The 26,465-nt window shown below is 42.8% G+C and overlaps 2 protein-coding genes across 4 annotated transcripts; one reads left to right on the top strand and one right to left on the bottom strand.

Annotated features, from left to right (window-relative positions):
* Positions 1-120: 120 nt before the first annotated feature.
* Positions 121-14,306, top strand: LOC137134035 (probable carboxypeptidase X1). Of its 2 annotated transcripts, none has more exons than XM_067518398.1 (14): positions 121-1,465; positions 5,524-5,633; positions 5,725-5,864; positions 6,035-6,119; positions 7,522-7,762; positions 7,916-8,007; positions 8,363-8,486; positions 10,204-10,400; positions 10,499-10,678; positions 11,107-11,304; positions 11,398-11,494; positions 12,563-12,702; positions 12,884-12,986; positions 13,255-14,306. In XM_067518398.1, the coding sequence occupies exons 1-14, from the start codon at positions 1,132-1,134 to the stop codon at positions 13,569-13,571; spliced, it is 2,358 nt and encodes a 785-aa protein (XP_067374499.1). In that variant the 5' UTR covers positions 121-1,131; the 3' UTR covers positions 13,572-14,306. The 2 variants fall into 2 exon arrangements, with proteins under 2 accessions (XP_067374499.1, XP_067374500.1); XM_067518399.1 differs by having other exon boundaries at positions 7,668-7,827.
* elp1 (elongator acetyltransferase complex subunit 1) lies at positions 14,074-25,683 on the bottom strand. 2 transcript variants are annotated; one of them, XM_067518396.1, is made up of 37 exons: positions 25,569-25,683; positions 25,031-25,232; positions 24,712-24,864; positions 24,503-24,584; positions 24,010-24,090; positions 23,785-23,870; positions 23,486-23,676; positions 23,134-23,257; positions 22,873-22,966; positions 22,343-22,573; positions 22,097-22,267; positions 21,645-21,723; positions 21,372-21,527; positions 21,139-21,245; positions 20,758-20,861; positions 20,566-20,619; positions 20,355-20,460; positions 20,142-20,257; positions 19,930-20,003; positions 19,594-19,672; positions 19,192-19,271; positions 18,938-19,075; positions 18,765-18,850; positions 18,464-18,612; positions 18,212-18,335; positions 17,766-17,863; positions 17,330-17,531; positions 17,178-17,239; positions 17,031-17,093; positions 16,784-16,844; positions 16,483-16,596; positions 15,416-15,515; positions 15,198-15,325; positions 14,870-15,021; positions 14,513-14,591; positions 14,314-14,377; positions 14,074-14,213 (listed from the first exon to the last, which is right to left on the bottom strand). In XM_067518396.1, exons 2-37 carry the CDS (start codon positions 25,178-25,180, stop codon positions 14,186-14,188), a joined length of 3,966 nt encoding a protein of 1,321 aa, XP_067374497.1. In that variant the 5' UTR covers positions 25,181-25,232; positions 25,569-25,683; the 3' UTR covers positions 14,074-14,185. The 2 variants fall into 2 exon arrangements, with proteins under 2 accessions (XP_067374497.1, XP_067374498.1); XM_067518397.1 differs by lacking the exon at positions 14,074-14,213 and having other exon boundaries at positions 14,238-14,377.
* Between the last annotated feature and the right edge of the window lie 782 nt (positions 25,684-26,465).

Here is a 26,465-nt window from a genome sequence, read left to right on the forward strand (position 1 = left end):
TTCAATCAATTTTCTGAAAGGAGGGGAGTTTTCAGATTGAGATGAATGTAAATACTAGATTTTTTGTACATATCTTTTTACTAGCATTTTTTTTTTTTTGTTACTTTTAAGTTGTAACATCAGTTGAATGGCCTCACTTCCAAATTCTTTTGTATGATTTCATTTCTGAATTTTTTTTAAAATGTTGTTTTTACTAAATATAGTTCGCAAACACTGTCCTACAAAGTGTACACGAATTTTAGTGTGACCTAAAATTTTCAGGTTAAAAACTTTGCTGGATGTGGAGACGGAAATTAAAATCTTGCCATTAAAACTCTTAAACCAAAACAGTAAAGTGAAGTAAGCATCTTTTAAACAGTTTATATGCGCTGATTATTCAAAGGCTAATATATTCTCAATATTTAAATCGGACACAGTCAGCAGTGTTTCAAGGGCACCAGATGTCACAATACAGCCACTGTTAAAGATGTTTTTCTGTGAGCTTCAGACTTAAAACGCCTCGATAATTACATTTCTAGCTGCACATGTTGGCGCTGTGAAATAAGAGATTCCTCAGATGAAGAACTAACTGGACTGCGTCTGATCCCTGAATAAACTCCAGTTGGATATTTTGTTAGTCCAGCAGCTCTGCAGAGAGGGTCATCAAGTCCGTCAAAATGAGAAGTGCCAGGGTTTAGATTACGCCTTCAAAATAAAAGGCGCCTTCACCCTGTGTAGTTTGACACTGTTAGCTACCGACACAGATGTTCAGTAGTACATGATGGTGGTCAATCAGTTATTTTGTCCATGTGTTACATTTTTAATCGTGGATCACCAAACAATCCGCTGAGGGGGGAAAGTCCATTGCAGCTTGGTCAATTGTGCTGCTTTTTTAATGACTATGTAAGAAAAATAAATCCGAAGCAATGTAAGCGCTGAGAATTGCTCGTGCTGCCAAAGTCAAAATGAATTTACAAGTGCTGCCACCAAGGATTATTGGTATTTGTCATTGGCAGGTTTTATTCTTGAAGTCTGTGATCGGAAGTGGTTTCTTTGCACTTTGTGTGCACTTTGACAGAGTCCCAGGGCGTCAGGTCAGTGGGGCTGAGTGAGGTTTTAGTGTTGGACTGGCCCCTGCAAGGAACGTATACTATGGCAGAAGCTCTGCGTTTCGTTCTGCTTTTATTTCTGAATTGTGGATCTTCTGTCCTTGTTTCAACCAGACCTGCTGATTACACGACTGTGGTGACCTCCACAGTAGAATCAGATACAGCTTTCACTAGCACTGTGAGCCCTTTGTCTGCAGGAAACACTAACACTCCAAACACCACTGATCCCCCCACCACAGGATTCACAACCAGCTATAGCAAGTCATCAACAAAACCTCCTCCAACCACCAAAAATCTGGCTGAAGATTCTGGTAAAACAGCAGTCAAAGCCACTTCCAGAAAAGAACCTAAAGAAGAGGAGGGTCCTGTGGAATTGGGTAAGTGAATATCAATCAGTTTTATTATGTTGGAACTTCAATTGTGTTTCTTTTTCCCCTCACATCATCGATGTGAGAACGGACACTGAAGTGTTAACGAGTCCCCAGGGAGTGGGATTTCTGCCCAGTGATACCATGTGACAGGCTACTACTGCGTGGAAATGTTTTCAGAATACTAGTTCTCATTTGGGCGCTTTTTAAAACCCAGTTGCTCCCTGGTTTTTACTGAGAATGTTAACGTGTTGAGCATTGCAACTGCTATTTAGTCTGCAGGTTAGGTGCAACAAAGTCAGGGCTGGTGAGGCTCTGGGAATAATTATTTCCTCAAGCCCCAGTGTAAGGACTCGTAGAGCAGAGTACCAGCATGGTGTCAGTTCAGCTCATTAATGAGTTGCTCGTGAAGCCTCTGGGCTTTTAGTGACAAAGCTTAAGTCAAAAGTATCTCTCGGGGTTTGCAGGGTCAGTGTGCGAGGGATGGGGGAGGATGTTCCACTCTGCCCCGTGTGCAGTGAGACATCTAAGCCATGTGTTTTCCTAACAGATGAAAAGCAGATGTTTGGTGGGACGCCTCAGACGGAATAAAAGAACAAGAACCCCCCTTTACACCCCTCGGGCAGTGGTGCTAATGCTGCTCAGTACACAAACTGCTGCAGCTAAAAACAAATAGATACAAACATATACTGGGCAGCCACAAACTCTAGCGGAGCAGTATTTCCTGTGCGTTACTGCAGCCGGGTGCTGCTTGCTGTGGTGCATTAACGGTGTCATCTGGGGGACACAAACGGACATTTGTGGAAAAGGGCTGATTAGTTTTCCTGGGAGGAGAAACTACCCTCATAAAGCCTGTCTTACAAATACAAAGCTGCAACCAAAATATATGTAGTCTGCTCAGCATAGTTTAGCTTAGCTGCCTTATTTGGAGGTTTGAAGAGATGCACTAATATCGAACATCATTGAACAACCTCTCTTTGATAAAAACATTTTTGATTATCCGTTCGAAATTGTGTTATAATTGTGTTTTACAATTAACAATATTCAATTTCTTTGGAAACATCGGAACTGAAAGAAAGATTGTTTTTTTTTTTTAACCCCTCATTGTATTTTCTATGTGCAGCACTGAAATCAATATTCAGGTTCCATTAAAAAGCTTACACTTTCACACAGCTAACCCTGCCCCACCCTGAAAGCTGGAAAATCTGAGATGAGGGTGAAGTGGGGCAGACAAATTCAATTTGTAGTAACAATTCACAGTTAGCTGGTGCAAATGTTAATTCATCATCGGAAGTAACAAAAATACGAAAAGAGAGTAAATTTAAAAAGTGCAAGCGTTAGCCTCCCCCTTAATAAGGGAATAATGTTTATTAAAAAAAACTTTATTTGCTATTTTAAATAAAGGCGGTGCTAACTTTTGCATTCGACTGTATATCATCGGATTAATTGGTGTGTTTAACCCACAGCTACTGCAACTTTGAACCATTCTATTGATTTAAGATTGTATGCAAATAGGAGCTTTCGTTTACATTATAAAGCAGCAAATGATTGAGGTCATGCTCTGCATTACATGCATGGTTTCTGCTGTGCATCAAACACTCTGCCTTTTTTATAGCCAGGGCCACCAGGAGTGTTAAGGTAGCAAGAAGACACAAAACAAACCCGAGGAAATCCAGCACCATCGCGAAGAAGCCAAATGCTAAGAAAACCCAACCGCAGGTCAAAAAGGGCGTGAGCCCACCTGTGGCCAAAGAGCCATTTCCACGTATGTATTAGGATCAGTACACAGTATGTGAATCAGACAGTGGTTAGTTATGAATATCAAGTTGTTTTTAATGCTTTTAAATGAACTGTGTCGGGACAATTCCAGTGGTTTCAGGTAAAGGTTTAGCGAGAACCTTAGAGCCTAATGGGAACCGCTGAATTGTCGGTTGATCCAAAACTCAACCATGAAAGCATCAAGCAAACAACTTGCTAATTTCACACAAAGTTCAGACCCGGATCGGATTCGGCGCATACTGTATATCGAAACGTGTTTATGTCTCCATGTGCAGACATTTGTTTTTCTGCCTCATCAAACTGATCTCAGCACCGTGGGAGTCGCTTCACCTGCACCGCCGCTGGTGATGTCTGTAGTCACTTAGTCTGTAGCCCGCAGACACTTTACTCTGCAAACGTCCAGAGCATGTCACCGTCTTCATTAGTGAAAGAAGCTGCATCCGATGTCATTCTGAATTAAGGGTGCGGTTTGAATTATGTGGACACGTGAGCTGAGTAAGAACTGAACACAGTGTAATTCCCACATGTGGGCTTTTACTTTAGTGAGCCCAGTTTTTTGTTAATGCCTTAAATGGAAGAAATGGCAGAGCTCATCTCAACTACAAAGATGACTGTCCTCTGCAACTATTTAAAATATCTGCTGTCCTCTGTGCTTAAAGACAGAAACTCCTCAGTATTTGTTGCTTGTTTCTTTTCATTTCATATTTTTTCCACGTCTGTGTCCACTTTGTGTTACCTCTCTCCAGCCACTCACTCTCTACACCTCACACAATATTTCAAACTGTCGGTCTTGTGTGTGCATGCATAATTATGTGTGGACCGGGACTAGAGCCAGCAGAGGAATTGTGTGCGTGCGCAGAGCATCTGTATGTGCAGTATCGTGTGTATGTAAAAGGGAAGGTTGAAGCGGAGATTAGCTTGTGTAAATGCTTAGTAAGCAACTTGTCATGTCATGCCAGAATAGAGCTGATGCTCATTAAAATCCATCCTGGCCTGTCAGCCAAGGCTGCGGATGAGCTGAGATAAGCAATGAGTGATGTGCCAAGAAGTTGCCATGTTGGAGAAAAGTAAGTAAAAGTGTGAAAGAACAAACTTGCAAAGTCTCGACAGAGTGACGAAAAACTTAGTTACAAAACACATTTAGATTTTGTCGTCGTAGAAGAAGCCAACAGCATCTCCAATTATTTTCTCCCCGAAAATCGACAGCCATCAATTCTGATTGGTCTCACAGTACGATTCGTTCACCCAGACTGCTTTAATGTACAATCAGCATCAAGTCTCTCTGCCTTGGTTTTAGTCGTTTGAGAAGAAATGTGTGGTTTGGCAGGAATTGAGCAGAAACGTCATTAATAAAATGTCCGAAATCTCCCAACCCACAAACGGACGAAACATTTGTACTTTATTTCTCAGGTTTTAGGGACGTTTGTGCCTGCTTGCTTTTGAGACTTCTCATCTTTCAGCTATTCACTCACAAAGTCACTGGCCACTTTATTATGTCCACCTGTACAATGGAATGTAATCCAATGCAGCAACTCTGCCATGGATTCTACTTTTACAGTGTCATAGGGGATCATTCTACTATGTGTGTATTACTGAGGTCAAGGTGGATACTGGACTCGTACTGGAGCCCATTATGGGAAGAGGGGGTTCTAAAGTTTGGCCCCCTCGTTCATTTTAAATGGGGCGGCCAAAACTTTAGAACCACCTGTTCTTTTAGAATGATCAGCTTTCTGACAGTGTCGACTACGAAAAAGCAGTTTGTAAAAGCAGAATTCGCGGCAGAGCTGCTTATCTGCGCTGCATTCGATCGTACAGGTGCAGCTAAGACAGTAAATTGGCCAGTGAGTCCATGTTCAGTACTGTGCACGTGCATACTGTACTGTGGACGTGCATGTGTGAGTATAATTGCATTACATGTAGTGTGCAAATGTACAATCACTGCTACTGAAACATGTGGCGACGATTGAGGAACTGTCTTTTTTTCTCTTTCGAGAGAGAGAGAGAGAGAGAGAGCATTAGTATCTATTGATCTAGTTCGATCAATAGATATAAATCTAGATATAATTTTGCATTTGAAATATAACTTTTTACATACAAAATATAGGCTCTTTAAATGCACATACGTGTATATTGGCACATGTATATTACCATGAATCATGATGCATGATTGTCAAATGCAAAACATTTCACCTCTGGCTCCCACTTAGACTCATTTGCTGTACAAACAGAATTGAATAATATTATTAAAAATGATTCAATATTGACTAAATCCCAGTTGATTGTGTTAGAATGTCCTCCATTGGGTCTGGAGTCTCTAAAAGTCAAAGACAACCAGCTGAGAGCATCGTCTTACAAACGCAGAGGCCTGGGCCCCCACCGCGGGCGTCTCAACATCCAGGTAACGACGAACACAGAGTGGCTACACTGCTCGCTGCAACATCACTGTGTGCTTCCTTTGCATTTCCTGTGTGTGTGTGTGTGGGTTTCAGTCTGGGATAGAGGATGGGGACATCTATGACGGCGCCTGGTGCGCTCGGGACAAAGACAAGGGGCAGTGGCTGGAGGTCGACTCTCGGCGACTGACTCGCTTCACCGGTGTCGTCCTGCAGGGCCGCAGCTCCATCTGGAGGTCAGTGCAGAAGGTCGAATGCTTTAGTATCAGAAGTTGACCCGCATGACTTAGTGTCTGTTGCCTGCATTATTTTGCAGGTTAGAGTCTCTCTCCCAGAGCCCCAGCTACAAGCTTTGAATTGTCCCTAACAATGAACATAAAATACTCTTAACTTTGTTCATACACAGCTGGGACATGGTACATACCTACAAGGTCCAGTTCAGTAATGACTCCGTGCTCTGGAAGCCGTGTATGAACGGGACAGAGGAGGCGGTAAGTGAACCTTTTATTCTCAAGCTGGTCTTTGCATAGAATATATAAATATATAAACCTTCATAATAAAGGTAAAAATCAGTGCACGAGTTTCACTATTTTGTTTGGTGGGAAGAATAAATAAAATGTATTTACTTTGAATGAAACTCAATTTCCTGAAACTCCAGTAGGAGACAGTTCAGTTGAAATGTCAAGAATCCAAAGCCCAGAGTAGTCGTTGACACTAAAAACGAACCCTTTTACACAGGTTTTAATACACGAGTGCAGACATTTTCCTAAGCAATGCACTAAGAATTAGAAATGTTCCGGGAGAACATACAGCAAAGCCTCCTCTGAGCTGCTCCTTATACTGATGCATCATATTACTTTTGCTGCTTTGGCTTCACTTCATTTCAGGCTTTTTAACAGACATTTTAACATGAATCAAAGTTTCTGTTGAAAGTCATGCAGCGGCTGCTAATTGGACGACTACAGCAGAAGGAAAAAGCATTACAGGGAAACTCGCCCACATGCTGACACTGCCGTTCCAACAAAAGGCCCGTAAAGGAAAGTTTGCCTCCGTGATGGCAGATCCGTCTCTGCTGTGGTCGTTTTGTACGACATTAGGTTTTCATCTACAGCCTATGTACTGATCCAGACAGCAAACGCCTCAGTTCCTCTTTATTGTTAGAAAGGAAAAGGTGGTGATGTGCAACAGGCTCTTTTGTCTTCCCAGTGACAGAGCTGTAAGGTTTAGTTATTCGGGGGGGCGGACGCAGGTTCGGACAGCGCTCAGCATCGGTCGGGCTTCCTGATTCCTCCTCGGTCGTACAGGTGTTTCCGCAGGGCTGCAGCTTGGCAGGTCGTCCCATTACCACACTGTCACCATTCATTGGACAGTGACAGCGGGGGGTTTATCGCCTTGGATTCACAGATAGCAAACGCACTTGGGATTTTATAAATATTAATGCAATTTAGCTTTCATTACAACCCCAACCATCACGTGCACATTGACTGTAAAATGAGGGCTTTGTAACAACGGTCACACACCAATCAGCCACAACATTAATACCACCTGTTAGTTTTGATAGAAAATGTGATGAAATCAGAACTGCTGACGTATCATTATGGTTTTTAACCATAACATAAAGATATAAAATCAGCTCCTTTTATCAACCGTGGCCTTTGACCCTTATTTTGTATTAATAACTGCACGTTTTGCCATAATTACTAAAATCTGTATTGTTTAACACACCGTTTATTTAGTGGACTACTTTTACTTTTGTACTTGTACTAAAATGTAAATAATCTGCTTAGTGCTTTTACTTAAGTAAAAGATTTGAAGTGGTACTTTAAAATACTGCTACTTTAACTGAAGTATTAAGTTTGTGTGCTTCTATCACCCTTTGCTGTGTGGCTGCAGCCCATGCTGACTCTTGTCCTCCATGACATCATTAAGAGCACCAGTGCTGACGCTGTGGCTGATGGGTGCATCGTCAAACTCATTTCATCTTTAACCACATGTCTCCACGAGTCTTGGTGCCATCTCACCGTCTCCCTGACTTCCAGGTATTTGAAGGGAACCAGGATACGGAGACACCCGTCCTTGCCCAGTTTGAAACTCCCACGGTGGCACGGTACATTCGGATCAACCCTCAGACCTGGTACGAGAACGGGACAGACGGCGACATCTGCCTCAGAGCTGAGGTGTTAGGCTGCGCGCTCCCAGGTTCAGGCAACCAGCTGCAGGAAACAGCTGTTATGTAGTGTTTGTAGACTATGATTGGCTGCCCTAACACAACTTCTCCATTTCATAGATCTAAGTAATATCTACCCATGGCAGACAGAGCCGACAGAGTCCAAAGACAAACTGGACTTCAGACACCACAACTATAAGGCGATGAGAAAGGTACTGAACATCAGACACGATGATCACAGAGATTATTAAGATTTAACAATCAATCATTTTGACTTATTTGTTTTTTAAGCCACATGTTGACAAGTGTAGCAGTTTCTGGTTTTAGCGGTGATGTTAAAAAGTTCCCCCAGTGAAACGTGGCCTGGTCCTAGTCTGAGCAGAAAATCAAATATTGTGTGAGGTTTCACTCCTTCATGGCAGCGTCCTCACTGTGCTGCTACTATCAGTGGTCTCTTTAAAGGCACCGTCCAGCACACAGGGACAAACGCACAGGTCCACATTCCTCACGTGCATAGAATGCATTTCTGCGTTTTTGTGATAAAACCTGCATTTGTTTTGCCCCCAGCTGATGAAGTCAGTGAATGAGCAGTGTCCCGACATCACCCGTATCTACAGCATTGGGAAGAGCTACACGGGTCTGAAGCTCTATGTCATGGAGATCTCTGACAACCCTGGGAAACATGAACTGGGTGAGAAGGTTCATAACTGAGCATATTAAGGCATATTGATAATGTTTAAGTACCATAGTTAACCGAAAGTATCCAGACTCCATCAGCATCATTCATTTGTCACTTTCAAATGCAACACACAGATTTTTCATATGGATTATTGGTCCATGGGTCAAATGTTAGGAATTAGAAGACACCGGTGAGATTATTTCTACCTTTAACTAATAAAACTGCTGATCCTGCTTCGCATTCGCAGAGGTGATTAGAGGCTCAGGGGCTCAGGGGGTTGGGGGACGAGGGGAACCTACAGTGGCTGCCACTGTCTCCCAGAACCACTCAGACAGTCGAAGCTCTGTGTGAACATGGGTCCACTTCGATTGCTCTGAGATGTAAAAATGTTTTCCTTGGCCTCCTAAGCGGCGGAGCAGCGGCAGTGAAGGCAGCACGGAGGAGCAGAGCGGGATGGAGTTCATCCTTGCAGCCTTAAACAAATGAATTATGATGACGCAGTCTTTGAAGTCACTTTAACGCATCACTAATTCTTTTGTCCAGTTGTTTGTCCACATACTGTGTTGTGGTCTGGAGTTCGTAGTAGGAATATTAGAATATCCCCCTCTGTCCCTCAGCTTTCCACACATTATGTAACGTCTTTCTCCTCACAGCGCTGTAGTTCCTGTGGATTTGATTATTTAATAAATAATGAAATACTGCAGGAAACTAATCTTCATACCGTACTTTTCCTGACCAAACAGCATGAATGTGATCACACCCTCTCCACTTTTACTGGACCTGATAGGCTGAAAACTGATGCTGGGACTGGATAATGGCTTCAATCAAGTCAAACTACATGGGAGGCTCTGACCAAAGTCCACGAGTATCTAAAATATGAAGCAAGGCTGTGTTAAAAAGAAACAGTGGAGCTGCTTTGATCTCCTCCAGTGTTTGCACGTCCAGCTGTTAAACCCATATCTACTAGCAGTGGTCGAATGAATGCAAATCTTCCTATGGGGCTGTTCACTTAAGCTGAGTCTGGACTGCACGGACCAGAAATTAAACATGCAGAGGAAAATATTACCGCTCAAAGCTTTCTCTTCGACAGTTCGGAGACAAAATGGGGATTTTCATTTCAGCCCAGTTTTAGCTTCTATCTGGTCTGACAGCTGGTTGCTTCTGATGTGTTTCAGCCATTAGATGTCTCTCTATTACATCTCAAGGGAGGACGCCTGTCTCTCCCCTTTCTACTAGTGACTTTTGAGAGAAACATATCTGCAGCAAATCAGGCAGAACAGAAAAATGAGGCTGAGATGAAAATCACATTCTTGTCTTGGGGAGCAATAGAAGAGCAGTGAAAGTTTGCGAGAAACTTGTGTTAGTGCTCAGTTTTTGCATTAGAAGGACAGAGACAGAGCTGAAACTACTGCTCGCAAACAGTTTTGAGGAGGACGTGTGAGATTTCAGAGCTACTTGCTAGTTCAATGTATAAAGCGGGACGCACATCCAGGTCTTTTTCAGAACTCGATACTGTAGGTGCATTAAGTTCTGAGCAAAGGCTCCAGGTCCTCATTGCATATATTAACTGCACTTGAAGGACCAACAAATAATACAAAACATTAATACTGATATGATGATAAGGAGTAGTTGATGCTTGGATGAGGAGCATCGCCAAAAACACGTTTTGGCCGTTAGAACATTCAGATTAAAATGAATAAATCCATGTTTGTGATGGCGCCCTCTGCAGGAGAGCCGGAGTTCCGCTATGTTGCAGGGATGCATGGGAACGAAGTGCTGGGCCGGGAGCTGCTGCTTAATCTCATGCAGTACATGTGCCAAGAATACACCCGGGGAGACCCGCGCATCGTCCACCTGGTTACGGAAACTCGCATCCACCTGCTGCCCTCCATGAACCCTGATGGATATGAGATGGCCCATAAAAAGGTTGTGGTCTCAGACTGCGTTGTGATCTCCACAGCCGCCCCCCCCCCCCCCGGACTCGGAGCGAACGTGGCTTCATTTCATCTTTGTTTATTCCACAGGGCTCCGAGCTGGCAGGGTGGGCTCTGGGACGTTACAGCTACGAAGGCATTGACATGAATCACAATTTCGCTGACCTTAACTCGGCGATGTGGACCGCGATCGAGCTGGAGACAGACCGGTCCAAACTCATCAACCACTACTTCCCCATCCCCGAGCAGTACACGTCCGAGGAGGCCTTTGTAAGGAAACACGCGCATCAGATACACGTGACAAGAAAAAAATAAAAAATAAAATATTTGTGCACATACAGGACGGCTGGTGGCTCAGTGGAAGAGCGTAGGGCTGAGGTGCAGAAGGGTTCGAATCCCGCTCCACCCAGCCAGCAAGGGCGACCCGGGTGCCGGTCCCGAGCCCAGAGAAATAGGAAGGGCGTCTTGCAAAAAAACAAACCCTGCCAAATTAACGTGTGGGACCCCTGAAGGGACATCACGGATCTTTGTGTGATTACTTATGCGTTGTGTTAAATGGTTCAGTAAATGCAGCATACATACATTTATCTTAGAGAATGGATAAAAAAACAGTTTCAAAAAATACCTTTTTTTTTTTTTTTAAACCGGATTCAGCAGCTTTAAAATGTAATAAAATGTACAACATTTCCCAACATTAGGTGGCGTCAGAGACGCGAGCTGTGATCAACTGGATGCAGAACATCCCGTTTGTCCTGAGTGCGAACCTGCACGGTGGAGAGCTGGTGGTCACCTACCCGTATGACATGACTCGGGACTGGGCACCTCGTGAGCACACACCGACTCCTGACGAGAGCTTCTTCCGCTGGTTGGCCACGGCGTACGCCAGCACCAATCAGGTCAGTGTCAGTCCTCCTTTACACTCAGTGAGGGGCTGGATTGACGCCAACACACACACCTAACGTGTCCCACGTTGCATGTCATATGATCAGGTGATGTCCAACCCGGACCGGCGGCCCTGCCACAACAAAGACTTCCTCAGGCACAACAACATCATTAATGGAGCCGACTGGCACAATGTACCAGGAAGTAAGAATGTGTGTTTCTTAGTTAGATCAAACGTCATTTACCTAGAGTCAAAAAGGCTTTTCTTCTATTACATGTATTCTTGGTGTATGTGGTTGAATTTGATTTCAGGATTTAGATAAATACGATTACCAATCTTTTCTAGTTACGTTTAGTCATTTGGCTGAGATTTTATGATCAGTTTAGTGAAAACTGGCTGCATATGCATCTTCTTGGTGTTTCCAGTGGGTCTGTAAACTTATTAACGGCGTTGATTCTGGACAGATCTCGGTCCTAACCCCATCTTAGGGATTCCCGTTTGTGAATCCAGGCAACTTGTGCCCTTAAAACATGTAATTACGACCCGCTCTTTAAGTGAGGAGACATTTTACTAAACAGTTGCATAAACTATGTATAATATAAAATATTGGCTATGATGAATTTGTGGATGATCGGCGATCTAGTCAGAAAAGTGCTGAGTTAAGGATTCTTTTGTTTCACAGGAAGTTGATGGGGCTTTTTCCGCTTAAGGAACTTAAGTGACCCAGAACTAAATTTTACCCCTAAGCTTCAGGTTCCTCTTTTATGCCTGGTCTGGAGACCAGCTCTGAATTTCTGGTGCTAAATCGAGTCCCTTGTGGGGCCTGTTACTAGCGATTCGTTAAAGCTGAGAGCCTCCTCCTCTCCACCACTCACCAATGCAAGCACAGTCACGTGATCGTAAATAGCCGCTAAACGCAAGAGAAGAGCAGCAGAAGAGTCAAACAGAACTAACCACCTCTGTCCTACAAGGCCAAGTTATGGAAGGATTCAGCTCGTGGTTGGGTGAAATTTCTGCGGTGGACACTTAGATTTAGAAATGCATTTTGTAACTATATTATCTGTATTTGGAACTCATAAAGGAGTTTGACAGAAAAATGTAACAACTACAAACTCGGTGACTTTTAGAAGTTATTGTGGAGTTTTGACAGCTTGCAGCTCTCAGTCTAAAGTTAAATAACAAGGAATCTGACCACTTAACTCCAGGAGAACTGTGCATAAACTCTTACAAATGGATGGGAAAAAAAAACCTGTCCTTTATCTGTCTTGCAGGTATGAATGACTTCAGCTACCTGCACACCAACTGTTTCGAAGTGACGGTGGAGTTGTCCTGCGATAAATTTCCTCACGCCAGCGAGCTTCCCATCGAGTGGCAGAGCAACAGGGAGTCTCTGCTGGTTTACATGGAGCAGGTCTGGTTTCTGTCTTACATGACAATGATATTTATCCATTTAATTCTCAAGTTTAATTCTCAGTTTATATTTCCATGTTCGTTTTAAAACACCCCTTCTTGAAAGTAGAAAGAAGAAATGCTACACTTGTGCATTAAAAAAAAAAAGGACTAATTTTTGTTGCTTTGACTTTTGTTTTTAGGTTCATCGTGGAATCAAGGGTGTGATTCGTGATAAAGACACGGAGGCTGGAATACCAGATGCCGTCATCAAAGTTGATGACATCGATCATCATATTAGATCAGGTAATGTTTTACATCAAGGTAAGTACATTTGTAACAAGAAATATTTAATTATATTTCTATATTACAGCTACATACTAACACCAGCTGGATTCTGACATTAAATTTGTTTTGCACCAAAACTGAACTGAACTACAAAGTATCTTCTTACGTGAAGCCAATAAACTACCAACTGAGGAACAGAAAATGAAGAGAATACGTGATTTGTCCTGAATCTGTCCTCTTGTGTTGAGTGTTACTCGTGTCACTGATCAACATTTGTGTTTTGCAGCGGCTGATGGGGATTATTGGCGCCTGTTGAATCCTGGCGAGTACCAAGTGACAGCAAGCGCAGAGGGCTACCTCCCTACCTCACGCACTTGCCAGGTCATGTACGACTACTACCCCACCATCTGCGACTTCCGCCTCACGAAAGTGCCCAAGCAGAGGCTAAAGGAGATTTTGGCAAAGGGAGGGAAACTGCCCAAGGACTTGCAGCTCAGGCTGCGGCAACTACGTCTACGGAAGCTCCGCCTCACCACCAAGACCATCAACCAGCGGCGAGCTGCCGCCGCCGCCGCTGCTGCTACACGGGCCAAGAGGGTGTGATGGATGAGGATAATCTGGAACAAAGCAGGACTTGGTTCACAGATAACCGGTCTTCACTGGATTCACCAATTCTTTTTTTTCCTTTTATTTTTTTATAAATGCTTTTATTCATCCACACACTTAACAATTCAAACCTGATATGAATTATGTTATCAACTGCTGTGAAGCACTAGATTAGTTGTGGGATCAATTCCTTGCATAAGGTCACATTTATGGTTGCTCTCCAAGGCTGCTCGGTGCAGTTTGGCCTTAAAGTGTGAATGTGCTTTGTTGGCGTGACCGATCCCTGATGCTTTTCCTCAGGAAAGAGGACTCTGTTTCCTCAGCTCAGCTGTCGGTGAGAAAAGTGCCACTCGGTGTCCCAGTGGGGAAAGGAAGACAATAAACACACCTGGTTTTTAACTGAACACAGGTTCATTTCTTTTCAATTGTTTCTTAATGCAGCTTCCATCACTTTGAGTTTTTGACAAACTCTTACCTTACTCAGGATCTTCAAAGTAAAAGCCTCATGTTAACAAACATAAAATAAAGAATAAGATCTGTCTGGAAAGGTCACCCACACAGGAAAGTAAGGGACAAAAAAAAAACAAAAAGCTTTCCACCTCCCACTTACACTACAAAAAGCCGCTTACTGAAGCTGATCTGAAAGACAAGAATGAACAAATCTGGAGAAGGTAACAGATTCTTTTATTACATATTTAACATTTTACTTTACAAAAAAAAAAAAAAAAAGAAGTTTTACTTAAGAATCGCAAGCTTCCACTTGACCCCGTTTCTCATCTTTGGTGGCGTCAGGACGTCCGCATCTGTTAGAAGAAGGACCAAAGACAGAAAATAAGTTTTTTCACATAGCACCCAGAAAAAAAAAAAAGAAAATCTGTGAAAACAGCAACCCCAGGGCCATTTACTCAATGAATAATAAGATCACAAACGCCGCTGACCTTGTTGTGCAGCTGCAGGTCTCTGCTGCTGCTGGAATGAAGCCATGATGCTGTTTGCGGTCGAGTTTGGACCAGTGAGCTGTAAAGCACACATCATACGACAGTTGCATTTAAAAACTGTATATACATACATATCATGTAGAACTTGACATTTATGAACACAATGCTGGATTCTCATGTGCCTTGGGTGTAAGCATCTCCATTAATGAATGTAAGAAGAGCTCATATTTTCATTGTATTCTTAATTTACTCTTTGTCCAAACAGACACCTGTATGCATGAAACCAACCACAGAAAAGCCTTAAAGTCCGGTTGAAACAGGTGCCAACATCATTTCACTGTATACAGTCATAGTTACCGGGGCTTGAGTACTTTGGAGGCCTTCAGGCCAAACCTCAGGCACTGCTGCTTCCATCATCTGCAGAGCCTTCTCGTAGGCCAGCTGCAGCTTTACTGCCTGTTTATCAAAGTGGAACAGCACCAGGGCTTTCAGCAGGTTGTGAACTTCCTCTGTGTGAGGGAAAAAAGAGATACATACAGCAATCACTCAAACGCCAATAATTAATTAAAGAAAGAAATTGCTCTAAATAGGAGAAGGAAATAGTCTGGGTTACCATCGTCCTGTCTTCTTTTCTTTTTTTTTAAACCCAAGCAGAGACAAATCAATGTAAATCTTACGTCTGTACCTCTCATCTTGTCCACAGTGGTGATGAGCTCACCCAGGGCGTACATCAGCGCCCTGTCCTCCATTGGACTTCCTTCTTTCAGACTGAGCTTCTTTCGCTCGGCCTTCCGCCGGTTCTTTGATGACCTCCTACAGGCAAAGGCACCAACATTAAACCAGAAATTGCGATTCCAAGATCCACATTGTGGAAAAACGCATGCTGAACATGATTCGCCTTACGAGGAGATGCGGGAGTTACTCTGGGAGTATTTGGTACCGGTCATGACACTGCTGGCTTCAGAGTAAAGCTCAGCATCGGGACAATCTGGACCATCGTAATCTGAAATAGAAGATGGACGGTCAACGCTATTTATGGTTTAACTATAAAATAATACAATCTTACAATGGCCTTTGTATTTCTAATCACTGCCCAGTTCTTTCCTTGTTGCCTTCTCCATTCAACTATTGATTATCACTCTTTGGATGTGATTAGAAATAACGTGACTAGAACATATTGAGCACAGATGGATTTTATACTGCAAGACTGGAATGACAAGTTTGATACATTATTAAAAAAAAAGTTTATTGAGAAGAAACTTTCCAAATCATTCTTACTAGAGGACACTTGATATTCTAAAGAAAAACACAGTGCGCTTACATGGACTTAAGTAACCAGATTACGGTTTCTCCACATACTAATTTCTTGAGTATCATGTAGCTCGTTTCTGAAATTGAGGAAGGGGATGAGGGAAACCCATTTTCCCAGGTAGCGTTCTGTTGGAGAACGGCGATTTCTCTACCATGTATACGTGTAACCAAGTTTCTAAGTGGCTTTCTCCAGCTGCACGTGTGCATAAACCAAAGGCTGCAAACAGTAAGCTGCATGCAGCCGAGTGAAAGCAGGAATAAAAGCAGAGACTGTTCACGGGTAACAGGCAAGTTTCAGCTCATTTAACACAGTCACTTTCCCCCTCGGGTTTTTAAAATTCAGACTGTCGTGGATTATCTGCTGCTGTCTTTCCTTTCTGTCACTTTGTTGCACACACACACACAGAGAAAAGTCAGAAAGCAGCGTTTTCCGTTATTAGACAATTCAAACCCGTGCCGCAGGCTCCCATAACAAGTCAGAGGTGGGGGAGAAATCTGGTTACTCATGTGCTGCATGTATACATGGATTTTCTGTAAACGCTGTTCCCCAATTACCTGAGGAAGCTGATTTCTCCGAGTACCCCGGCTACTTAAGTGCATGTAAACGCAGTCACTGAGATAATCTTGGCATAAACTCAAACGAGTTGGCGAAGACTCACCAAGCATGCCCAGTCTGGCCTTCTCTTTCTGCTCTCGAACCGCGGCCAGTCGCATCCTGTGCCTTGTGAACGTGGCTCCCTGAGCTCCCAGGAAGGCAGTCTGGGTGCTGACAGCTAATACAACACATCATCAGTAGGTCTTTCACTTCCATTCACAAAACGACTCCTGTCAAATGACATCTGAACATCTATGTGCAATTAGCTTTACGTCACTCTACCAAAGCACTTGACACCAATTTGGCTTCTTGTTTTTTTTCTGAAATCAATAGGGGCCAGCGCGCTCACATTGAGCTGTTGTTACCTTCTAACAGAGCAGGTTTCAGGTTGGTTTCAGTGATGTCTTGCCTGTTGTGCATGTAAATCTAAAGCAAAACATATTTGTATCAAAATATTAGAAAAGCAGAGAACATGTAAAAAGGAGTGTGGTTCAAGATTTATGAACATATAGCTATGCAATTTAAAATCTCCATATTTAAATGAAAACGTAATGATGCAAAAATGGGCAGAAACTAATAAGATGAAAAGCAAAAGTACGTTTGCTAACTGACCAATCGAAGCGCCTCTTCCCAGACCGCACCAGTGATCAGAGCCAAGATGGCTTCCTCACAGTCCTGTTGGAAATGTATAATTGTACATTTTAAAACTTCTGCTTCTTGGCTGAGAGACCTGAGACGAATATAACTAGTTTCACTTACCTTTGCATACTGGTCCAAAAGCAGGGCAGCTTCTGAGTGCCGCCTTTGTTCAATTAGCTTCTCTTGAGGGGAAAGAAAAACAAAATTTTGAGGCTACAACATGCCAGGACACAATGGCAGACACAATGGCAGCTACCCGTAGTCATGGTTACCTGCCAGGTCTCTGGCCAGCAAAGCTAACTGGTCGGGTGGGAGCGGGATCTGTTGCGCCACACAAATTGCGTTTCTCCAACTGGAGCTGCTGGCAAATGCCTGCAGGGCGGTGACTGGCTCGCCACATCGCCATAGCAACAGTCCAGCCTGCTCCGCCTGCTGCTGCTCCAACAGGTGCTCAGCATAGGCACAGCTTAGAGCCTGGAGGTCAAAGGTCAAAGTCAGACTTTATGCAGAGCATAACGAGTAAATCGTAATCTGTGACCTCATGTACTGGCGATTCAAGTTCTTAACTGCTTTTACAGAATCGACTTCCTGTCAGGTGCTTAAACTTACTCTTACACTTACAGTTTCAGCCTCAGAATGAATCCCTAGCAAAACACAACGGAAATCCATCATACAGAGAAATGGATAACCCCCCCCCTTCCAACCCACCTTGTACTGAGCACTGTTTGCTGCATACATTCGCAGAGCTTCACTGTAGAGTTTTTGCTCCTTCACCAACTGCAGAGCTTCAGAGAAATGTTCCTCTCCTGAACAAAACAACAAAAATCATGTCACAGTCATGGAAAATCATAAAAACGTATCCGCTCCTCTTATATTGACGGTTCTACTTTTAGACTAACAACTTACTTATGGCTGTATTTCAGCATAGGACAGCAAAATATGACACAGCTATTCTTCACTTGGGATGATGACTGCCCTGACATTTGCAAATAGCCCCCCAATACACACACAATATAACTTTGTACATAAAGCTCAGCAAGGGAACAGTTGGCTTCCCAACAAACATACACAGCAAATTTAAAAAGGAAAAAAAAACTCAACTAAATGAATATTGGCACAATAGACATTAGCCGAGAGACACAAATGAGACTGACCACACTTGCTGAGATGATGCAGAGCCTTCTTATAGCGTCTCAGGTGTTTATCGATGGTGTAGCGTTGGTAGTTTGGCTCCAGGCTCTTCAACATGTTTAAGAAGGGAAGATACTCTTTGGGGTCCTGCAGGGGTTGTGGACAGAACATTACAAGACAACGTGATCCACAAATAAATCTATCCTGTTACATAAATGTTGTGACCTGATTCTTATGCATATCCCCTGTAAAGGATTTTGCCTCCTCTCTCATACCTTCTGGGATTTCTCAGCTACCATGAGCACTAGGTCAAAGTCATATGTTCCCAGAGAGTGTTCGTAAAGGTCGTTGACATTGACGAGGAAGAGGAGATACTTCAAAGCCTCCTCAGCAGTCACGGCACCAGGGGCTTCAGGTGGGTTCTCTAAACATGGACGAACACACACTCTATTGTATAAAAGCATAACACTGGAAAAAGTAACCTTTCTGATCACAGCACGTGTCCTGTCAAAAACAGAATTCAGTTTTCTCCTGCAGATCATCGCTTTGTTTTTGCTCATGTTTTTGAGCTCTTACCTCGAAGATCGTGGACCTTCTGCAGAGCAATCTCAAGTTCAGGAACGGTCTTCTTCACGTGAGTTGTGAGTATGGACAGACAGAACCTGGATAGATGGAAACATTAGGGTTCTACATGGCACCACTGCTCTATTACATTCAGTGCACATTCACGTGACGACTGGATAACTGACTTGCTTGGATCCATTGACTCCATGGCGCTTCGCAAAGCATCACACACTAAATCCACCTTCTTCTGCCCAGAGGAAGACTGGGGTTGGACAGGGCTGCTCACAGGATGGGGGTACATGGTGCTGACTGTATCCTCTTCCCTGTTTACCCCAAATCCAAAAAATGCACACGTTATTGAGGAGTTAGTTTGATTTCTCTGGGTTTTTTTTCTTGGCAAAGCCTCCTTCAATTTTAGAAATTGCACTTTAAATCTTACTTGAGCTCAGTGAGGAAGAGGTTGATGTAGTTGATAGACTTAAGTTGTGAGATGAAGGTTTCTATGTTCTCCAGGAAAACCTAGAAGAGAAAAAGGAGACTTTTTTTTTTCCATGTCTAGCTTTCCACAGGTTTGGTCTAAGAAGTAGAAACATCGTTATTTACACTTGTGTCACTTAAACATGAATTTTTTAAAAAATTATTCACCATTAAATTAACTACTACTAAAAGCTTATGATAAGCTGCCAACGTTTGTTTTGACATATGCCATTATGGAGGATCATGTGATTTGTTTTACTTCAGAATTAATTTTTCTCTTGTTAATGAAAATATGACAAAGAACTTGACTGCTTGCTTCTCAAATGTATGGTCACAAATCAACATTGTAAAACCTGGTACAAACCTTTGGGCTGTGGTCATACATGAGGTTGAGGTTGATCCTTAGCTTCCGCATACACTCAAATGCTTCTCTGAACTTCAGACTGGATAGAAAGAAAGAACCAGGAAGGAAAATGTTTAACTCTCCAGATTCACTATGGCATATTTCCCCCCCCCCCCCTTTTTGTCCAGGATTCTGAGTCAAAGGTTTTATATATTTCCTAAAATATCTGTTCAATATGAGATCATAAATAAATAAATCATAAATCAGTGTTGGCCTGGGAGGACTGCTCATCATTTTAACAGTCTACAAATCTTGCAAAAATCCATCCAATGTCACGTGATGCCAGATCACACTCACCTGTCCAGCCACCTCCTGATTTGAGCCAACACCAACGCTCGATGGTGCACCGTCTCCAGGTTCCCACGAGGCATCTTAACACACACAGTGAATAAAAACTGATTAGAAAACAAATATTGGATTTGCATGATAACAGTCCTCAGTCCTAGACAACCAAATCTGCAGCACCACTGTGGCACAAAATGGTGACAGCGTGTGTGTGTTACACTGACCTGTAAAATCACTCTGGTATCTTGAGGTACCACAGTGACGATCTTGGATCCCCTCTCCACCCGCCTCAGTGTCTCGTCCTTCTGACCTGCATCTGAGGCCAACGCCACCTGCAACCCTGCAGCGTTTGCGGTCATTCAACTGAGCTGTGGCTACAGTGGTGTCACTACTTATTTTATAAAGACAGAAAAAGCAACCATACATGTGAATCCTACCTTTGACAGTGAGTGAGCTCAGGTGGAGGCAACGGCAGGTGTGGGAGTGTGTGGTGACAAGGAGGAAGTCGTTGCAAACGGCAAAGGAAGAAACATTGGAGGCGAGCTGAGAAAAGACAGGTGTGAACAAATGAACACAAGGTGAAAAAGAGCGTCCACCATCTGCTTTACATTTAGCTTGTTGCTTTTTACTGGATTCGTGTTCTTTTACCTCGGTGTCTCCAGCATAGAGGTGAGATCTGTCCGTCAGGCCGAGGAGATATTCCTGCACACGTAAAGAGAGGCCAAGAAGACATAATGCATTTAAGCCTGAGCACAGAAGCTCACAGTTAAAAGTAACAGTGGGGGAAATTATTTGTCCGAATTAATTATTTTGAGACGTGCGCAGGTAATGTGCGTCTACCTCTGCACTGATGCTGCAGAGGGCTGTCTGAACGCAGGGAACAGGGAAATTGATGCTACACCTGCTCGAGTTACACCAGTCCTCCACCGATGGCTCAGGACAGTCTACACAGAAATGTATTTGTGTATTTAGATGCTTTCACAGCGGCATTTAACTTTTCAATTAGGAAACCTAAAACTAGAAACAACTGATAATAGATGTTACAATTGTGTTATTTAACCACCTGGTGTCTCTACCAGGCAGACCTTCAGAAAATCTCACAACTCCGTAGTGGACTTCTCACAAGTTAAAGTGAATGGATTTTGTGTTAATAATGTCCTGATAAAAGGCCCCATAGCTTTAAAAAAAACAGAACACAGCAGAACAGTGCTGGTTACTGACCCCAGAGCAGCTTCCGGATCTGTCCATCCTCCAGCTGTAGGGCCACAGTCCCAGTCTGAGAGCAGTGAACCACACTGACCACAACACCATCCACTTCAATCTCAGATCTGAAGCATAAAAACCAGCATAGAAAAACTCATGGGCAATAATTCAACTGTTCCAGTGTAATTCACTTCCACTACAAGCTTTACTGCACAAAGCTCGGAACAGAGGAGACGGCTCCGTTTGCAGACCTGACGGCAAGTGTGTCACTTTGGTTCTGTGCAGGGGCGAGTATCACCAGGGTGGAGGAGGTCGGCAACAGACCAGAGGTCACACCCGCAAACAGCTCGTCGTCCAGCCACAGCAGCTGCCGCAGGGACAGAGGGTGATCCTGAAGAATTGATACTCTAAGGACGTGCGATGAACAGGAAGGAGAATTAATTAACAAACAAAAACAACAACAACAAAACGGACCATGAACAATCGCGTGTGTTTAAAAAGGAAACAGCAAGTTGTTGTGCTACCTGAAGGTTTTCTGGAGAGACAGGGGATGAGAACTAATCCTGAAGCCATCTGCTGTTTTGTCAGCCTCTTCTTTTGAATCTGGAATAACATACAAATATGTAAATACAGAAGAAATACAGGATTGTATGGATCGGAATAATATACTACATATATAAACACATTAAACAGATTCATGGTAAAAACAGTTATACAGGATGTGAGCGCTGATCCAGACTTAATATTGTTCCATTCTAACAAAATGTTGGGTTTAAGCTCAAACGCTGCGTTTGAACATTCTACTTGATAATAGATGGAGTTAAAATATTCAGGTGCCAACGTTTAAAATCATTATACATATAAAAAAAAGAAAAGAAGAAATACTCCTCATCTTTTTCCTCATATTCATTAGGAAATTTCCTTTTACTCACATTCAACAGAACTGCTTCCAGCCTGAAAACAGAACATAACCAACCTTGTCTGTAAACTGAGATCTGCCCATTAGCAGTAAATGCAGCCAGATGATTGGTCCTCTGAGGTCGGCAAAGGAAGGTCACCTGGTTGACAGGTGATTTCTGCTGCAACTCAAATGAACACATGGGAGGAGGAACCACACACTGCCTGAAGGTCGTCATCAAGACTTTATCTGAGAGAAAGAGGATGGAGATCAGCATCGTGCTGCTTTTATTCTTTAGTCTTCTTAGGTTTCACTGGTGCTCACCTCCATCGATCACGGCCACGTTAGCGTTGTCAGTTTCATCCACGCCAGCGCTCCGCTCTGTGGACCAGCCCCAGTCATAGGTGATGCTGGTCCAGCTGCGGGTCATCATGTGAAGCCTTAGAGGATGCTCTGAGTCCCAGCAAACACAGACTGGCGCCTTTTGACGGTCCCTGCCAAAGTCCAGGCTCTGCTTCAGATACCAGTGGTAGTTCCCCACCGTCCACAACTGGACTAGGGAGAGAGCATGGGCAAGTTTGAGGCGTATACATTTTATTTATTTAGTTACTTTTGAAGCTGTAGAAATGTTCCTCATTTACAAGAAATGCAAAAATCCAACTTTAACCGTGGCATTTTCGATGAATTAACACCATGTCAACTTTTTCTGGTTAGCTAACTCTGAATAAGATCCTAGATTGTGCAAATACAAATCATTTACTATACCATTTGTATGGCAGCGCATTTTGCTTCAGTGTCTCTTTTTGGTAATAGCCAACTGCAATAATGATGGTGTACAACTTTGTTTAACTTACAATAGGTGTTAACCTGTCCATCCTCCCCAGGAGTAATGTCTTCCAACCAAACAGCCAAAACAGTGGAGTCACTGTTCCACAGCAGATCCTTCACCTAAAACACACACATATCAATTAACTTAATAATATAATGGTGCTAACAATGTCTTCCAAATCACAAACTGTGATTCAATTTTTGGAAAATACTTTTTGTGTGCATTATTGAAATGTATTATTCACTGTGCCTAACATTTCCGGAAAACCAGGTTTATCAGAACATACATTTGTCTGATCTTTGCTGAACGGCAAGGTGAAGTCACCATGCAGGAGTCCATTCTTCTCCATAAACACCACGCTGTGTTTGTTGGGATGACGCTGGGTGCTTGCTATCAGGCTGCCAGAGGGTCTGAAATGACAGGAGAATATTTAAAATGGATTTACGCTACTTTTGGTCTGTTAAAAACAAACAAACAAAAAAAAACCAGCCCAAAACAGCTGACATCCAATTACTGTTTTGTCCAGGAAATACATCAAAGTCTTTCTCACTTCACATGGAAATAGTACATTTTGCACAAACTGGAATTAGTCAAAGTAGTTTAACTGAAACACAATTGTCCTTTAAAAGCCCTCTTACTTCCAACATAGCGCCTGCTCCAGACCGTTTATGGGCTCGCTGGTTGCCTGCAGGACGCCCTCTCTATTCCACACCCTGACCTTCCTGGCTCCAGTTTGAGGACACACGGCACTTACAGCAAACAGTTGACCATCACCTCGCCACGTCACCCGTGGTCTGTGGTCATCCCAATCAGCTGCTGGCTGCACCCCCTGTGGGTGAGTGTTTATATCATTCAAAATTATTTATAATTTTTTTTTATTAGAAATTTTTCATTAAATTTAAACAATGTTTGATCCTTTTGGTAATAGAACAGAAACCTGAATCTTCTTCTGTGCGGCTTGCTTCCCCTCTGAGCCATGGAACTGAGTCTCCTTTTTCCCCCAACCCACTGTGATGAACTTTCCTGGAAAAAGAAATCATGCAGATGAAAACATTTCTGACAGCGGTAACATCAATCAGAGGGGGAAAAAAAAAAAAAACTTTTCTGCATTCAATCAGGTCGTAAACCACAAATCTGGAGACTTAGTTTGTAGCCATCATACCTTCACCAAAGTCATCTTGGTGGATTCCAACCTCAGTGATCGGCTCAAAGTCCTTGGTCATCATTATAATTGACTCCTGACCTGTGAACACAAATTTGTGGTGACTTATTAATGTAGAACAAAGCTTAATATATTTAAATTAAGAGTTAAAAACCAAGGACTGATCTTTAAGAAAGGTAATATACTGTAAGGACATTGTATCTTGATCGATAGTGGATCTTGATCATGATCTATACTCCTAAAGTAATCTCAGTGTTGGAAACATTCTATATTTTGTTTCTAAAGATTTTGAGTCCTTTGTCCTGTGTACATTGATTTAGAGATAATAATGTAAAGTAAAAAATGAATGTTTGAGAAAGAATGGTGAATCTTTCCACTGGACGCTCCCCGGCTTCTGACTCAAAAGCATTTATATGTAAATATAACGTTTTCTAATTTAAAACATTGAATTAACAATATTATAAATGGTTTGTTTTGACTTGTGCGTACTGACCAGTGGTGAGAATGACTAGCTCCTCATCAGGACTCCAACTCATTGAGGTCAGGCCACTGTCCACACTGCCAACACTCTCCAACTGCGGAAGACAAATTTTTGTAAGGGCTGTCACTAGCATCACGTGCCCTAATTCCTAGGCTTTACTTAAAACTATCTCTACCCTGAAACCTAGAGACAGCGATTTGCTTTTTTTCTGTGTGGCAGACCTGGCAAGTGTGGAAGTTGAAAAGAACAACATCGCCGTTAGCTGTGGCCAAACACGCCGACTCGAGTTCGGCCAAATCCTGCAGTCCAACCACCAGGCCGCTGCCATCCTCCGGGAGGACACCATCAGCAGTCAATGATGCCTCACTTACAACCTGCTCAACAAAGTGCGAAACGGAAATACTTAACAGAGAAAATGGAAAAAAAAAAACCTTGATCTACAACCCATGCTACATGAGTAGAAGACTTTCTTGTCGTTCTATGCCAATAGTGAGAATCCCCTCTCCTCCCATGGCAAAGGGACTGACCAAACAAGCTCACCTGGCCAGTTCGGGGATCAAACTCTGTGATACAGTACTGGGACAAAACCAGCAGAGTCCCAGTGTCGGCTCGCACAGACAAATACTGAGGAGAGCCTGGACCCTGCAGCTCTGAGCTCCGCAGGCTCTTCAGCAGCTTCAAGTTCCTCATTTATCCTCAGGACAGACAGAGAACACACTGAATCCGAGTCTGGTCCCAAACACTGCAAAGTACATGAAACAGCAAACATTAAGCGTAAATGTAAATGGAATTCTCCTCAAAGTAATATGGTAAAATAATTCGTGTTGTCCTACAGTAACAAAGTGTAAGCAGACTGGGCTCTACCAAGTACCTCCACGTTTTAAAACATCTGTTTCGTGAAGATCTTATTGACCAAGCTAGTGTAAGAGCTTCATTTTAACTGTCCAAACGTGGGACTGGACACGCTAACTAGCTAACCACAAAGCTACAACAAGCGACATGTTTATCGCCACGACACGTCAACCACTAAACACAATACGGCATCTATGAATATTGCACAAAATGCCATAAAACCTACCGAAAGCAATCTGCGTGTAGCGGGGAAACCTTTTAACTAGCCGACATCAACAAAACAAGTCACTTTACATGCGGCGCTGTCAGATGCGTAACCTTTCACCTATGATGCAGCGACGTCAAATTACGGCAGTGTCGCCCCCTAGCGGTGGGAGTAAGTCATGGCTGTATCCGTGGAGTAGACGTGGTGTTCATTAATAATAATGATAATAATAAATAATTATATTTGTCTTTTATTTTTAAATTTGGTTGGTGTCTGTCTTTTACTGGACACCCTTTGAAAAAGAAAAGCTTCCTCTTGAATTTGACGGGTTTCCCATGCTGAGCAGACCTGACCAGCTCCTGGGCCGCAGTTGTTAGAACACGTCATAAAGGAAAACAAAATTGTAAATGCAAACGATGTATCCCCAAAAATAACCTTCCAAATTGAGTTAAGTTAGCACATACAACATATTTATTTTGTTCAAATCGTATTTTCATATGTATACCTTGATTATATTTGGCCTATAAACAGTATGTAAATATACATCCCAAATATGCTTAATGTGGAAAACTGCCCCTCTAGTTTTGCACATTAATGGACATTTATTTAAGGTAATATTGGCTTCTGACTCTTGATTGCTGTATACATGTATGTGTTCAGTTTTTATTTGTCTTTGCAGTGTCCGCTTTGATTTATGTAAAGGTAGGAATCCAACATCATATAATGTCCTGCATTCAAATTTAAACTAAAGTGAGGGCGAGGGGACACTGAACCCCCGACAGCCCACCCCCCATCCCCCCATCCCCAGCTGCGACTCTGAACTTACGGGAGAAAAAAAAATCTAACTTTAACTGAAGTAATGAAAAAAATACCAGCTTTTATACGCGTTAAACAAAAAAGCCTTTGCCAGAAAAAAAA

The sequence above is a fragment of the Channa argus genome, chromosome 10 (assembly GCF_033026475.1).
Source record: "Channa argus isolate prfri chromosome 10, Channa argus male v1.0, whole genome shotgun sequence".
NCBI classification, from domain to species: domain Eukaryota; kingdom Metazoa; phylum Chordata; class Actinopteri; order Anabantiformes; family Channidae; genus Channa; species Channa argus.

Coding starts and splice junctions, on each gene's coding strand:
- LOC137134035 (XM_067518398.1), top strand. CDS start 1,132: ATGGCAGAAGCTCTGCGTTTCGTTCTGCTTTTATTTCTGAATTGTGGA. Junction 5,865..6,034: donor GGCCGCAGCTCCATCTGGAG/GTCAGTGCAGAA, acceptor GTTCATACACAG/CTGGGACATGGTACATACCT. Junction 10,679..11,106: donor ACACGTCCGAGGAGGCCTTT/GTAAGGAAACAC, acceptor TCCCAACATTAG/GTGGCGTCAGAGACGCGAGC.
- elp1 (XM_067518396.1), bottom strand. CDS start 25,180: ATGAGGAACTTGAAGCTGCTGAAGAGCCTGCGGAGCTCAGAGCTGCAG. Junction 20,620..20,757: donor TCTGCAGCATCAGTGCAGAG/GTAGACGCACAT, acceptor TTACGTGTGCAG/GAATATCTCCTCGGCCTGAC. Junction 19,272..19,593: donor TGTATGACCACAGCCCAAAG/GTTTGTACCAGG, acceptor TTTCTCTTCTAG/GTTTTCCTGGAGAACATAGA.